General features: G+C 43.2%; 1 protein-coding gene across 6 annotated transcripts in view; it reads left to right on the forward strand.

Annotated features, from left to right (window-relative positions):
* BCAS3 (BCAS3 microtubule associated cell migration factor) overlaps window positions 1-16,171 on the forward strand; it is a 604,042-nt gene that overhangs the window by 7,170 nt on the left and 580,701 nt on the right. For all 6 annotated transcript variants that reach the window (XM_087924910.1, XM_026710222.2, XM_087924916.1 and 3 more), the window contains exons 3-5: window positions 147-201; window positions 1,651-1,726; window positions 2,875-2,981. In XM_087924910.1, the coding sequence (XP_087781036.1) occupies window positions 147-201; window positions 1,651-1,726; window positions 2,875-2,981 (238 nt within the window). The remainder of the gene's footprint in view (window positions 1-146; window positions 202-1,650; window positions 1,727-2,874; window positions 2,982-16,171) is intronic.

The following is a 16,171-nucleotide window of genomic DNA, read 5'->3' on the forward strand; positions in this document are numbered from 1 at the left end:
TTTTCTCATCTTATGCCCTTCATTTCTTAGTCCCATTCTGTGACATGCATGATGCCCCTTGACCTGTAATTCCACCATGGACATTTATATATGTATATATAATAACCATTGCTGATTTTTAATGGATATTCATCTTTCTGTTCCAGGGAGCAGTCCTACATGGAAAGCGTTGTTACATTTCTGCAAGATGTCGTACCACAGGCAAGTGCAACTGGTTTGCTGCAATGTTTTAAGCCAGTGGTCCCCAACCTTTTGGGCACCAGGGACTGGTTCCGTGGAGAGAGGTTTTCCCATGGACCGGAGGGGGTGTGATTTCATGTGCTGCCTTCATCCCGCAGATGGGGCTTTGCTTCTGGCCCAGTGCCCAACCAACACTCTCTTTTAAAGTTTTTCCTCCTCTTGAAATGGGTCCCCCCAAAGAAAGTGTAATTGAAAATGCAGGAAAGAGCTTGTTAAATTATGTTAATTAGTGAGTCATAGTTTGTATATGACAGTGATAGCGAACCTTTTTGTTGTGATGTGCCGAAAGCGTGCGCATGCTGGCACCCGCAATGCAATGTGCCCGCCCCCTGTGCAGGCTTGTGCAATCCCCCTGCCCTGCCCCTTTACCTGCACCGCGCAGGTGCATGCCTCCCAGCTGATTTTTGGCCCGTTTGGGGCCGTTTTTACCCTTCCAGAGGCTCGAGGGAAGCCTCCGGAGCCTCTGGAGGCTGAAAACGGGCCCATTTCGGCACTTCTGTTATTTCCAGAAGGTCTACTTTTCGCCCTCCCAAGGCTGCAGAGGCTTTCCTCGAGCCTCCAGGAGGGCGAAAACGGCCTCAAATGGGCCAAAAATCATCTGGGAGGCGCACACATGCACAGTGCAGGTAAGTTTGGCTAGGGCTCGTGTGCCCACATAAATGGCTCTGCATCGCACCTGTTCATCATCACGGGTATATGACAATAAATCATACTGTGATTGGTTTGATTTTCATTTAGCATGTTATACAAATGAGTTGTATACTTTAAAAAAAATTAAATTCAGATTATGAGTATTTATGCAGTTGTAATCACAATGGCGCGACAGATGAAAAAAGTACTGTCACAAACGGGTAGTATTGTAGTTCAGGAAAAATACACTATGCCCTCCAGCAGCTACCGGAAAACTACCGTATTATCTATGTAATGTAGTATGAAGATTTGAAAATGACAGCATTACATACAGGTAGCCAGGAGAGTGAAACTATGTACTATTTTTAGAGACAGGATGCAATTTTTTATTTATTAGATTTTTATCCTGCCTGCATTAACTTTATAAACAACTTAAGGCGGCAAACATACCTAATACTCCTTCCTCCTCCTCCTATTTTCCCCACAATGATAAACCTTTGAGGTGGGTTTAGCTGAGAGGGAGAGGGATGGGTCCAAAGTCACCCATCTGGCTTTCATGGCTAAGGCTGGACTAGAACTCCCAGTCTCCCGGTGATTGGCCCAAAGTCAACTAGCCAGCTTTCATGCCTAAGGTAGGACTAGAACTCAGTTTCCTGGGTTTTCTGCCAGCACCTTAACCACTACACCAAATTGGCTCTGTAGTATATCCACAGAATAGCTGTTAACTGTACAACTGAAGGTGGTTTTTTTTTTTTTGAACCTCATTTTTTTTTCTTACAGGCTTATAGCAGTACAGCTCCAACAGAAGAAAAAGAGAAAATTGTATGGATCCGATTTGAAAATTCTGACTTGAATGGTAAGTCTCCCAGCCGCCTCAGCTTCCCTGTCCAATTCACGGCCTTGCACTTTCTGTTCGGTTTTGTGGCATCTGCATTTTAAGAGCCACTTCTTTCCAAATCAGATGGTAACAAACGGGAGGCGTCCTTGCTTGGACAGCCTATACAGTTCGTCCTTGACGTATGACCACAGTTCAACCCAAAATTTCCCTTGCTAAGCAAGGCAGTTGTTAAGTGCTCCATTTTACGACCTTTTTGGCACAGTTGTTAAGTAAATCACCGCAATTGTTAAACGAATCATGTGGTTGTTCACAAATTTGGTTTGCCTCAATGATGTTGCTTGTCAGAAGCCAGCTGGAAGGTTAGAACTGTTGATCACGTGACTCCGGGGACACTGCAGCCGTCATAAATACATGACAGTTGCCAAGCGTCTAAATTTTAATCACAGGACCATAGTGGGTGCTGCAACCTAGCAGTTCGAAAGCATGTAAAGGCGAATAGATAAAATAGGTACCATTTGGGTGGGAAGGTAACAGCAGCACCCTATGATGTCATGCTGGCCACATGACCATGGAAATTGTGTGTGGACAGCATTGGTTCAGTGGCCGTTGAAACAGATGAGAGCGCCCCCTCCAGTAGGCAATGATTAGTGAAGTAAAATCCACTGGGAAGAGGCTTCTTGGATCAGAAGCGAAACGTCTTCAGAGAAAAAGCAAGAAAGTCCAGATGCCTCTTGAAAAAGCACTCTTGGCTTTACCTTTTAATGTTCTTTTCGTTTGATCTTCTGCACTACTCAGAGTCCTGTTAAAAACTAATTTGATGGCTTCAGTAACAGTGCAAGGAATCCTACAAGGCAATTATTGTTCTGCAACGCCTGAAATGTCACCACAACACAGAGATGTCCCAGTTGCTTGGCTGCTGTTGTTTTCACATAGCTTTTGTTAGCGGGTCAAAGCCTTTTCAGTGTGTTAATGAAATAACATGGTTTATTTGTTTTTTTCTTAATTTCTGTAGAAATAATGGAATATTTTGTTTTGTTTCAGTTTGTTTTATTTATACGCCACCGGTCCCGCTATCCAAAGCAACTCTTTGGATTCTATGGGAGCATTGTCCTTGTCTGGTGCTTCTGTCTTTGATTCCTTTTTTCTGATTTTTTTTTTTTTTTTAGATATGTTAAGGAATGTGGAGCTACATGAGATGCACAGCACTGGGAACGAGCCTCCTCTTCTGCTCATGATTGGCTACAGTGATGGGATACAGATATGGAGCATACCTGTAAGTATCTCGTAGCTGAGAAGAAAAGGGAAAGGTTAGTAGACAGTAAGCAGAATTTCAGTGAATAGAATAGAACAAGGCTGCCATTCCCGGCCTGCGGTCTGGATGCCACCTTCACGCCTGGTTTAGTGAAGGGGAAAAAAGTCCCGATACATCCTGTGGTGCCACCGTGACGATGTGAGTTTGACATCCCTGGAATAGAATAACAGAGTTGGAAGGGACCTTGGAGGTTTTCTAGTCCAAACCCCTGCTTGGGCAAGAGACCCTACACCATTTCAGACAAATGGTTGTCCAATCTCTTCTTTAAAATCTGCAGTGTTGGAACATTCACAACTTCTGGAGGCAATTTATTCCACTGGTTAATTGTCCTCACTGTCAGGAAATTCCTCCTTAGTTCCAGGTTGCTTCTCTCCTTGATTGGTTTCCACCCATTGCTTCTTGTCCTGGCCTTCCGGTGCTTTGTAGAATAGCTTGACTGCCTCTTCTTTGTGGCAGCACCTGAGATATTGGAACACTGCTATCATGTCACCCCTGGTCCTTCTCTTCATCAGACAAGACATACCCAATTCCAGCAACTGTTGGAGTGAGGGAAATGTCTCTGGAGACACTCAGTCCCCAAAGTGCTTTTTCAAAAGGCAATTGGAGTTTCTTTGTTTTTCCTTGAAGACGTTTCGCTTCTCATCCAAGAAGTTTCTTCAGTTCTGACCTCAACAACTCAGAGAGAGCGCTAATGACCAGATGACTGCAATCAATTTAAATCCTTCCATTCTCCACCATTCAGCCAGAACTGAAGAAGCTTCTTGGATAAGAAGCGAAACATCTTTGAGGAAAAACAAAGGAAGTCTAGTTGCCTTTTGAAAAAAAGGTACCTTGGGTTCAGTGAGGGAGCATAAACTCTCTCCTCTGACGTGAAAGTTATAAAGCTACCTTTTTTTCCTGCGTCTTTTCTGATGAATGAAAGAAGCGGTAGCACTGGAGATGTTTTCTGCTCCTCTGAATGGCAAAAAGGATACATTTTGTGCAAAACCCCCCAGCTTGGATCATAAACATCTTTAGTTAAAAGAATTGTAACAAGAATTTAAAGGGCGAGGGCAGGTTGCCATCTTGAGATCCTGGAGAGCTATTGCCAATTAATACAGGATGTGGTAGATATCTAAATGGATCTGGTATAAAAATAATTTTCCTGGCTTATTTTTAAGTCTGAGAATTTAGGAGAATTTCCCCAGTTCCAGTCTGATTCATAACCTCAGATTTCCCCAATTCAAGTGTGATTCAGAACCTCATCCTACTCGCATAACAGATGCTGATAATTTTCTATCCTGGCCTAAAGCAATTTGTGTGGGACAAGACCCTGACATTCAGAAAGAGCTGGATTAGATTGACTATTTTACTTTATATTATTCATTTTATTATTTTATTTATTTTATAAATAAATTATTTTATTTCAATTCATTTTATTATTTTATTTTACTTGTTTTTACTATTGCTGTTTCTAAGCAAGGCAATTGCTAGGTGAGTCACACCTGATTTTGCAACCCTTTTTCTGATGGTTGTTAAATGAATCACTGCAGTTGTTAAGTGAATCATGTGGTTGTTCAATGAAACTGGCTTTCCCCATTGACTTTGCTTGTCGGAAACCAACTGGGAAAGTTGCAAATGAAGATCATGTGATCCCAGGACGCTGCAGCCATCATAAACTCAGGCCAGTTGCTAAGCGCCCAAATTTTGATCATGTGACTTTGGGGATGCTGCAGCGGTTTTCAGCGTGAGGACTGGTGGTTAGTGTGAGGACCTTTTGTGAGTCACCTTTTTCAGTGCTGCTGTGATTTCAAATGGTAGCTAAATGAATCGTAAGTTGAGGATTACCTGTATCTGTTTAGTCCTTGACTTACAACAGTTCATTTAGTGACTGTTCAAAGTTACAGTGGCACTGAAAAAAAGAGACTTATGACCATTTTTCAAAGTTGCAATCTTTGCAGCACCCCATGGTCACATGATCAAACTTCAGACACTTGGCAAGTAACTCGTATTTATGACGGTTGCAGCATCCTGGAGTCACATGACCCCCTTTTGAGACCTTCTGACAAGCAAAATCAATGGGGGAAGCCAGATTCACTTAACAACCGTGTTACTAACTTTGCAACTGCAGCAATTCACTTAACAAGGAACTTAACTGTGGCAAGGAAGGTCGTTAAATGGGTCAAAACTCGCTTAATGTCTCACTTAACAACAGAAATTTGGGGCTCAATTGTGGTCGTAACTCGAGGACTACCTGTAAGACAGTCTCCATATGGATAACATGAGTTTCCCTCTTTTTAAAATATTTTTGCCCCCCTACGGCTGTCATTTCTGCAAATGAACATTAAGTGTCGCTAAAGTACTGAGCAAGATTGGCTGTTTCAGTAACTCTGGGCAGCCATGAACTCTTAAAGCGGAACAAAATAAAACAGCCGGATATTTTGCCTTATCAAGGGTTACTCAAGTAAAGGAAGTGGGTCCTTGTGCCTTCGGCCCCCCCCTTTCCCCAGCCAATCCTGCCCTTAGGAGAACCTTTGCCACTTGTGAAGAATTCTGGGGATTTCTCCCATTCACAGAGTAGATTAGGTGGAGAATTGACCTAGGTAGCCCTATCCTGTTCTCTGTTGTGACTATATATTTTAAGGGAAACTCTTGAGCTGATTGCTTTCTTCAGAGAGGAAAATGTTTTTTTGAACCTCAGCTGTGTGTACTGCTAATGTAGTAAGTTGTGAGAATGCCAGTGGAAATTCCCTATTATCCAGGTCATGGTTGCCATAAAGGTTCTTCTCTAAAGGCAACAAGACTTTCTTGGGTTTTCCTTTTTTTCCCCCTTGAAAATGTTTCGCTTCTCATCCAAGAAACTTCAGTTGTCTGCTTCTTCGGAACTGAAGACCCTTCTTGGATGAGAAGCGAAACATTTTCAAGGGGAAAAAAAAGTCTAATTGTCTTTTAAAAAGTACCTTTGGGATAAGTTCTAAGAAATTGCTTATGATTACAGTTGGGACCAAAATTTCCATTGCTAAGCAAGGCAGTCCTTAAGTGAGTCATGCCCGATTTTACAATATTTTCTTGCCACGGTTGTTAAGCTAATTGTCGCAGTTATTAAGTGAGTCAGTTATTAAACAAATCCAGCTTCCACCATCGACTTTGCCTGAAGCCAGTTGGGAAGGTCGTGAATGGTGATCATGTGACCCTGGGTCACTACAACTGTCATAGATACATGCTGGGTTGGCAAAAACCCGAATTTTGATCACATGATCATGGGGATACTGCTTTGGTTGTAAGTGCCAAGACTACTCACTTTTTTTCACTGCTGTTCTAACTTTGAATAATCGCTAAACGAATGATTGTAAGTTGAGGAAAACTTTGTATATTTTAAGGATCACTGTCTTAAATCATTGAATTTCAGCAGTGTCTTCAGCAAACTTTCCATGGGCCTCCGAATCCCCTTTGAGCAACAGCACTCAGTAATTGAAGTGAAGATGGTTTTGTTTTGTGAGCAAGTTGTTTTATAAACACTGTAACAGAATAACAGAGGTTGGAAGGGGCCTTGGAGGTCTTCTAGTCCAACCCCTTGCTCAAACCCTAGAGCCGTGATGGCTAATCTATGGCATGTATGCCAAAGGTGGCACCCAGAGCCCTCTCTGTGGGCATGTGAGCTGTCACCTCACCTCAGCTCCACTGTGCATGCACGCACAGCTCCCACCGGCCTGCTGGTCCTTGGGTCTCTGCTGCGCATGTACAGGGGGGGCACATGTACAGGGAACATGCGCACATTGCATTTTGGGGATGCACACCCATGCGCATGCTTTGGGCACTCAGTGCCGAAAAAGTTAGCATCACTTCCCTAGACCATTTCAGACAAATGGCTGTCCAATCCCTTTTTAAAAGCCTCCAGTGTTGGAGCATTCACAGCTTCTGGAGGCAAGTTGTTCCACTGGTTAATTGTTCTGATTGTCAGGAAATGTCTTCTTAGTTCCAGGTTACTCCTTGGTTGGTTTCCATCAATTGCTTCTTGTCCTGCCCTCAGGTGCTTTGGAGAATAGCTTGACTCCCTCTTCTTTGGGGCAGCCCCTGAGATATTGAAACACTGCTATAATGTTCACCCCTGGTTCTTCTTTTCATCAAACTAGATATACCCAGTTCCAGCAACCATTCCCTTAATCATCTTTGTTGCCCTTCTCTGCACTCTTTCTAGAGCAGGGCTGTCAATCCCAAGGCCCAGGGCCACATCCGGCCCACGGGGTGCCTAGGTCTGGCCCGCGGGGCCACCCTGGAAACACCAAAGGATCAGGCCACAGTGCCTCTGCCAGCAAAAATGGAGTTCACGTGCGGCCCTCCTGAGCTTTGTTTTCACTGGCAGAGAGTTGCAGGAGGACGTCGCAGCCAAAAACGGAGCTCGGGGGCCCATTTTTGCTGGCAGAGTGATCAGGTCACCACAGGGCCCCCCGACCTGAGTGACGTCAAGCTGCCCCCCCTGACCCCCCCAAGGTGAAACAAAGTCCTGATGAAATCAAGTTTGACACCTCTGTTCTAGAGTCTCAACATCTTTTTTAGATTCTGGTGACCAAAACTGGATAGCAGATTCCAAGTGTGGCCTTACCAAGGCCTTATAAAGTGGTATTAACACTTCACCTGATCTTGATTCTATCCCTCTATCTCTGACTCTAAGCACTTCAGCCCAGACAGTTTCAGTTTATCCCTAGGGACAAAAAAAATAATTGAATGTCCACCAACAAAGTCTGCTCCTCTTCCCGAAAGATAAGATTTAAGGCACGCCCTTGTGTAATTGTGCTCTTTAACCGCCTTGTGCTACCTCCGTCCTTAACATTTCTATATTTAGCAATATTTTCTTCCCCCCCCCCCTTTGGAAACGTCTGCCAAGCTGCAGCCCTCCCTGTATCATGTGTAAAGTCCCACGGCCGAACTTCACTTTTATCTGTAGTGTTGTACTTTGGCTTTCTATTCAGCTGGACACCTATTCAGCACTTAATAAAACGAATGTGCTCCAGGCAACCCCGGTTTGTGTCTGAGTGATTATGAAGTGTTTATGACAGTTCCTAAGCCGACACCCTCCGTAATGGTGTTACACAGGCCTTGGAAACACTTCGTTTCTGATGGTGTCTCTCTTTCCAGTCTGAGTGGTTTCGCATTAAATCCCTTCTGAGTCAGATCTTTTGACTACCAAAGTGTTACTTGCAAATGGAGTATCCCATTTAGATGGCCTTCAAAGGGATCTGTTAACGGTTGGGGAAGAGGAACAGCAAGATTTTTTGTGGGTTTTTCTTTTTTTCTTTTTTCTTTTGGAAGTGCCTCGTGTTAATCTATAAAACACAAGAAGAGAAGCTCCTTTTTTCTTTTTTCTTTTGAAAGGAAAGTGTGGGTGGGAAGGTTAAAAGCCCTCTTTAAACAAGAAATGAAATTGTGTGTTTGTGCAGTGAAATCAGACAAACCGTAAAGGGTATGATTTATGAGTTGGAAATGTGGGATTTTTGCTATAATTACATTTTGCTTGGTTTTTTCCCCCCCCCCCTCTTTCTTCTTTCCTCCTCCTCCTCATACGTGGAGAGCTATGTCATAAGAAAGCGTATGGAGCCAAAGCCTGATTAAAATGGTCATTTCTGATGTGTGAGAAATGTTTACCCATTACTTTTGCCTTGTGCAATGCAGGTCATTGAACGGCGGGGCTAAATTAAATGCTTGATTGTATAGTTGTATACTATATAAAAACATTATACAGGTAGTCATCAGCCTACAACCACAATTGTTGCTAAGGGAGACAGTTGTTGAATGAATTTTGCACCATATTATGACCTTTCTTGTCACGGTTGCTAAATGAATCACCACAGTTGTTAAGTTAGGAATGTGGTTGTTAAGTGAATCTGGCTTCCCCATTGATTCTGCTTATCAGAAGGTCACAAAAGGGGATCACGTGACCCCTGATCCCTACAACCGTCGTAAATATGAGTCCCTTTCCAGGTGCCTGAATGTTGATCACGTGACCCTGGGTTGTGAGTATGAACAACCATTCACAAGTCATCTTTTTTAGTGCCGTTGTTACTTTGAACAATCACTAAATGAACTGTTGTAAATTGAGGACTACCTGTATTTAACATGAAAAAAAAAAGACTCCTATTAGCTGATTAAAACCATTCCGCAGTACTAGGTAATAATAGACTATGTAACTAACTAATAGGTGACTAACTAATAATAGGTAACCAAATAAAGCTAACTACAGGTATCCCTCAACTTACAACCATTCGTTTAATACTGTTCAAAGTTACAATGGCACTGAGAAGAAGTGACTTATGATTGCTTTGAGGGTGCTTTTTCAAAAGGCAACTGGACTTTCTGGTTTTTCTTCAAAGACAGTACGCTTCTCATCTAAGAAGCTTCTTCAGCGCTGATTGGATAGTGGGGAATGGAAGGATTTATATTCCTTGCAGATAGCTGGTCATTTGCATCCTTTAGAGCAGGGCTGTCAAACTTGCGGCCCGCGGATGTGTCACGTGCTGGCCCCTGCCCCCGCCCGGTTTAGCAAACGGGAAAAAAGTCCCGATATGTCAACGTGACACCGCCATGACGCCATGAGTTCGACACCCCTGCTGTAGAGAGTCGTTGAGGCCACTTGGAGGTTTCTCTGTGTCCTCAGGGTCACCTGAGTAGTGCAAATAGGTGTGGAGCCTTCTTGGAACTGCTGAAAGGACTGTGATGTAGACAGGAGAGTGGGGCAGAGATACGACATGGACAACCACCTGTTTGAAATGGGATAGCTTAGGGTCTCCTGCTTGAGCAGCGGGTTGGACTAGAAGACCTTCAAGGTCCCTTCCAGCTCTCTTCTGACTGATTGAAAGTCAATCATTTCTTGAACTATAAGCACTTAGCCAGCAGATGTTTTGCAAGTAGTGTTCACTCTAGTACAGATTTCAGAACCTGTGGCTGTCCTTGAGTTGTTATATCCTAACACAAGTCAGTGCTAGGCAGCATTGTGAATAGTTAAATTGTGCGAGCTGTAATTCCACAATTTGTACAGGGCCAATAAATTCCTTACCTTCTTTTTAAGCACCACCTGAAATGTTATGATTAGTTTTCCCAGCAAAGTATAGAATATTATAGTAGATAGCAGTAGAGTGAAAGGTATATGGGTCAACCTCGACTTACAACCATTTGTGTAGTGGCCGTTTGAAGTTACAATGCCACCCCAAAAAAGTGACTTATGACCATTTTTCACACTTACAACCTCTGCAGCATATTGGCTCATATTTATGACTGTGGCGGTGTCCCGAGGTTACGTGATCCCCTTTTGCGACGAAGTAAGTCAGTGGGGAAGCCAGATTTGTTCTACAACCACGGTGCTAACTTAACAACCTCAATGATTCGTTAAACAATGGTGGCAAGAAATGTCATAAACTGGAGCAAAACTCACTTAACCACTGTCTTGCTTAGCAACAGAAATTTTAGGCTCCATTGTAGTTGTAAGAATGGAATGGAATGGAAATAGAATAGAATAGAATTAGAATTAGAATTAGAATTAGAATTAGAATTAGAATTAGAACAGAACAGAATTCTTTATTGGCCAAGTGTGACTGGACACACAAGGACTTCGTGTTCAGTGCAGGAAGACTCAATTGTAATTGCGGTGAGGACTAACTGTATTTGTTAGATCTAGTCTGAATTTTGCCTTGGGTCTTAATCTGATTTAAAGGAGGGAGACCTTAAAGAGCAGCAGCACCCATTTTGTCAGCCTGGATTCAGCTTCAGTAGCTATGGACATAACTGGATTTTGACCCTCTCCATCACCAGAGCACAGAACTCCGTCTTCTCCGTGCTGTCATAATCCATAACAGTTAATGTGTGTCAATAGAGAGGTTCTCTACTAATGTGCCCAATTCTCCTTTAAAAGCTTCTGGTGACGGATGCTGCATCAGGATATTCCACAAGTTCATTTTGCCTCTGTTAGCTCTCTGAGCATATACAGGCTCATCGATTCCGCTGTAAGACCCAAGACTTCAGCAGGGGTCAGAAAGGGAGGGAGGGAGGGAGGGAAAGGGAAGCAAGACAGGGCTTCCTTGTGTGCAGGTAGTCCTCGAAGTTACAACGGCACTGAAAAAAGTTAGTTATGACCATTGTTCACACTTAGGCATTCCGACAGTCACGTAATTTACATTTGGATGCTTGACAACGGGTTCATATTTATGACGGTTGCAGTGTCCTGATGATCCCCTTTTGCAACCTTCTGACAAGCAGAGACAATGGGAAAGCCAGACCATGTTATTAGTTTAACAACTGCGGTGATTCACTTAACAAATGTGGCAAGAAAAGTCGTAAAATGGGGCAAAAACCTACTGAACAAACTTGTCACTTAGCATAGTAAATTTTGGGCTCAGTTATGGTCGTAAGTTGAGGACTATCTGCATAGGTAGTCCTCGATTTAGTATCACAATTGGGACCAGAAATTTCTGTTGCTAAATAAGGCTGCTGTTCTTTGAGTCACAGCCAATGTTACAACCTTTGTTAAGCAAAATCCCTGCAGTTAAGTGAATTACATGGTGATGAGCCACGGTGGCACAGTGGTTAGAGTGCAGCACTGCAGGCTACTTCTGCTTGCATTTTGGCAGTTCAAATCCCACCAGACTCAAGGTTGACTCATCCTTCCATCCTTCTGAGGGGGGTAAAATGAGGAGCCAGATTGTTGGGGACAAGAGGCTGACTCTGTAAACCGCTTAGAGAGGTCTGTAAAGCACTGTGAAGCGGTATATAAGTCTAAAGTATAAAATATATAAAATGCAAGTCTAAATAGAAGAGCCTTGGTGACGCAGTGGTTAGAATGCAGTCTTGGAAGCTACTACTTCTGACTTGCTGGCTGCCCACTGCTGGCAGTTCGATTCTCACTGGCTCAAAGTTGACTCAGCCTTGCATCCTTCCAAGGTCAAGTAAAATGTGGACCCAGATTATTGGGAGCAAGAGGCTGACTCTGTAAACCACTTAGAGAGAGCTGTAACAACATTGTGAAGAGGTATATAAATGTAAGTGCTATTGCTATTTCCTTGCCTCAGTTGTTAAGGGAATAATTGCACTTATTAAGTTAGTAACATGGTTGTGAAATGAATCTGGCTTCTTCCATTGAGTATGCTTGTTGGAAGGTTGTAGAACCAGTTATCAAGCGTCTGAATTTGGATCATGTGACCAATGGGGAATGCAGCAATGGTCATAGGTGTGAAAAACTGCCATAAGTCCCATTTTTCACTGCTGTTGTAACTTTGAATTAAACTGTTCTAAGTTGATGATTACCTGTAAGTTAGATTGGTTGCTAAATGAATGGTGATAGTTTAAGGACTATCGGTATTTTGGGGGTGGTAATGGATTTTAGTAGAGTTCAGTTTTTTATGTATATAGGTAGTACTCAATTTATGACCACCGTTGAGCCCAAAATTTCTGTTGCTATGTAAAACATTTGGTTAAGTGAGTTTTGCTCCTTTCTTGCTGCAGTTGTTAAGTGAATCACTGCTGTTGGTAGGTTAGTAACCCTGTGAATCTGGTTTCCCCATTGACTTTGCTGGTCAGAAGGTCGCAGAAGCTGATCACATGACCCCTGGACATTGCAACTGTCATAAATACGAGTCAGTTGACAAGCATCTAAATTTTGATCACGTAGGGGAGGCTGCAATGGTCACAAGTGGGAAAACGGGTCGCAAGTCACTTTTTTCAGTGATGTAATTTTGAATGAACTGTTCTAAGTTGAGGACTTCCTCTATATATACACACACTATGTTTGTGGGAGAAAGCTGAATCTGCTCCAAAACTTAAAATTGCCCGTATCTATTCTGTCCACTGTTGATCCCATGCAGAGTTTTATCTTTCTTTGATCTTATTTATTGCACCAAAAATGGAAACTGCACATAGATGGATATTGCTGAGCTTAAAAGGAGTTTTCTCTCGCTGGAACCCTACAGATACCCCATAACATAGCAAATATTTTGTCTCCCAATGAGTAGATGTTGACTAGAGCAGTTAAAATTCCTTATAATCCGTGATATACAGGTAGTCTTTGACTTACAGCAGTTCATTTAGTGACCATTCAAAGTTACAACAGATGCAGAAAACAGGGACCTGACCGTTTTTCACACGTATGACCGTTGCAACATCTCCATGGTCAAGGGATCAAAATTCGGACGCTCGGCATTTAGTTCCTATTTATGACCGTTGCCGTGTCCTGGAGTCATGTGATTCCCCTTTTGCTCCTTTCTGAAGAGCAATGTCGATGGGGGAGACCAGATTCACTTAACAACCGTGTCACTGACTTAACAAATGCAATGATTCACTTAACAACTGTGGCAGGAAAAGTCGTAAAATGGGGTGAACTCACTTCACAAATGTTTCACTCAGCGGCGTAAATGTTGGGCTCAGTTGTGGTCATAACTTGAGGACTACCTGTATTTTGAAATATGCGATGAAACATTCCTTTTTTTAACTCAAAGATCCTTCGGCAGCAATCTTGTAGCCTTAAAACACAGATTTACACACAAACGAGGTGGGGAAAACGGACAGGGCGGCCTGGACTTACAACCATTCCTTTTAGCAATCATTTGAATTTACGACGATGCTGAAAAAATGCGGCTTAGCAACCAGGCATCACAATTACGATGGTCACCACATCGGGGAATTAGAGAAGTTGTTGAGTAGCAAGTGGGACTAGAATTCGAACTAAGATGCAGGGGGAGTTCACCTGCACCCGAGCCGTTAGAAGGGAGCCTGCTTTCTTTTTGGAGAAAGTTTGTTGAAGAAATGCCTCTCGCCCCTGTTTTACATCAGGAAATAAAAGATACTGAAATCTGGAGCTGCCTTGCATTTTCACCAACTGCACATACAAAGACAAACAAAAACCATTTGTTAGATGGGATTATGAGGGTTGTCAGGTTCTAAGACTCCGCAGAGACGCCAACCATTGATCAGGGGAGCCTTTGAAAACTTGCCTGCCGGAATAATCTCAGCAATGATTTTTTTTTCTTAAATTAAAACATTTTTTCCCCTGCCTGTCTTTTGCAGCATAAAACCCCAGTTAGATTATGCTGAGCCCCGACTCTCTGCACTTGACCTTATTCACAAGGGGCATCGCATGCGGACCTTACTTCAAAACTTTACCTACAAACAGTCAAGTCCAAGTTTTAGTAGCAACCATTTTGGTTTCCTTATTTAAGTCAGCTTGCTAGACGATAGATAAAGAAGTGGGTGCATGGAAGGAGAAGGGGGGCAGTGGCAGGGAAGGTATGTTATGGGCCCCTAAAAGATTCTGACTGACAGGATCCAGGCAGAGAACCTTCTCTGTTGTTGTCCATGCTCTCTGCACCATTCTCCTGCCCCCTCCCCCCCCCGAGAGGTGAGAATAGAACATAGAATAATAGGATTGGAATGGGTCTTGGAGGTCTTCTAGTCCAACCCTCTGCTCAAGCAGGAGTCTCTCTCTATCATTTCACACAAATGATTGTCCAGTCTCTTTCTGAGAGCCTCCAGTGATGGAGCACTCACAACTTCTGAAGGCAAGTTCTTCCATTGGTTGATTGCTCTCACCATTAGGAAATTTCTCGTTGGTTCTAGGTTGCTTCTCTCCTTGGTTAGTTTGCACTCCTGGTTTCCCGTCTTGCCTTTTGGCGTTTTGGAAAATTGTTTGACCCGCTTGTCTTTATAGGAGCTCCTCAAATATTGGAAGACTGCAATGATGTCACCCCTAATCCTTCTTTTCATTAGACTAGACATACCCAATGCCTGCAACCGTTCTTTATATGTTTTAGCCTCCAGTCTTCTGATCGCCTTTGTTGCTCTTCTCTGCACTGTTTGGCTTTTTTGTCTCAAAGAGGCAAACTGGACTTTCTGGTTTTTGTTTGACGACATTTTGCTTCTCATCTAAGAAGCTTCTTCAGCTCTGACTGGATAGTGGGGAATGGAAGCATTTATAATCCTTGCAGACAGCTGGTCATTTGCATCCTTTTAGACTAAACATTGAGGCCATTTCGAGTCCCAAAGGTGCTTTTTCAAAGAGGCAACTGGATTTTCTTGTTTTTCCTTTTGAAGATATTTCGCTTCTGATCCAAGAAGCTTCTTCAGCTCTGACTGGATGGTGGGGAATGGAAGCATTTATGTTCCTTGCAGACAGCTGGTCATTTGCATTCTTTTATAGAATCGTTGAGGCCCTTGGAGGTTATCTGTGTCCTCAGGGTCACCTGAGTGATGCAAATAGGTGTGGAGCCTTCTTGGAACCGTTGAAAGGACTGTGTTGTAGTCCGGAGAGAGGGGATGTCATGTCCCTCCCCCTCTGCCTAGAGACCCTCTGTGAAGGAGATGGATGGTTCCAAAATGGGTTAAATAAATAAGAGTTGCCTTGATGTTTACTTGCCTTGGGTTGACTTGGGTCCTCCAGGAAATGTGGACCTCCCGAGAAACACACGTTTTCCTGTTGTGTTTAATTACAACGCTGTTTCCTCGTGTGCAGAAGCTGCACTCTGGTGATACATCTGAAGTCTTTCAGCAGGCCTGCTCTTTTTATTAATAACTTGACATTCCTGTCACTTTTGAGAAGGAGGCCATGTGCCTCACACGCCAGCTCTGCCAGCCTCCTATCCTGTTGCGGTAGGAATATCAAACAACTGGCAATTTACGGCTCTTGAGGATGCCCCAGTTTTGATTTTGCTATTTCTCTCAGGATTGGGGTACAAAGTTTTTCTTTTTCTTTTCTTTTTCTTTTGGCTAATCCTTTCCATTTCTTCCACCACCACCCTTCCCATATGAAAGCTATTTTCCATGGTTGGAAAATATTTGTTTGCACAGTAAGAGAAATAGTATTCCTTTTGTTTTTGTTTGTGAAGGATTCAAACTAGTACGCTCCCAGACAACAAAGCCTGTCATCGGGAATTAAGACAAGGATTCGAATTTATCCTTGAAGTCTTTTTCTCTGCCATCCTAAAAAGTCTGGTTCCAGATGTCAAGGAGACAAAAGGCGCCCCCCTCCAGTTTTGCATGCTTCCGCCCCCCTTCGCACATTTGGGACGGGGCTCTCGTCCTACAGGTGTAAAGTTTCTTATGCTTCTGAACAGGCTGGCCTCACGTCTCGCAAAAGATGCCAAGCCAGCAGTCTTGATTCTCAGTTAATGCTTTTAAGGTACAGGTAGTCCTCGACT

This window comes from Pseudonaja textilis, chromosome 1, assembly GCF_049901715.1.
Source record: "Pseudonaja textilis isolate UNSWEBS1 chromosome 1, rPseTex1.2, whole genome shotgun sequence".
NCBI classification, from domain to species: Eukaryota; Metazoa; Chordata; class Lepidosauria; order Squamata; family Elapidae; genus Pseudonaja; species Pseudonaja textilis.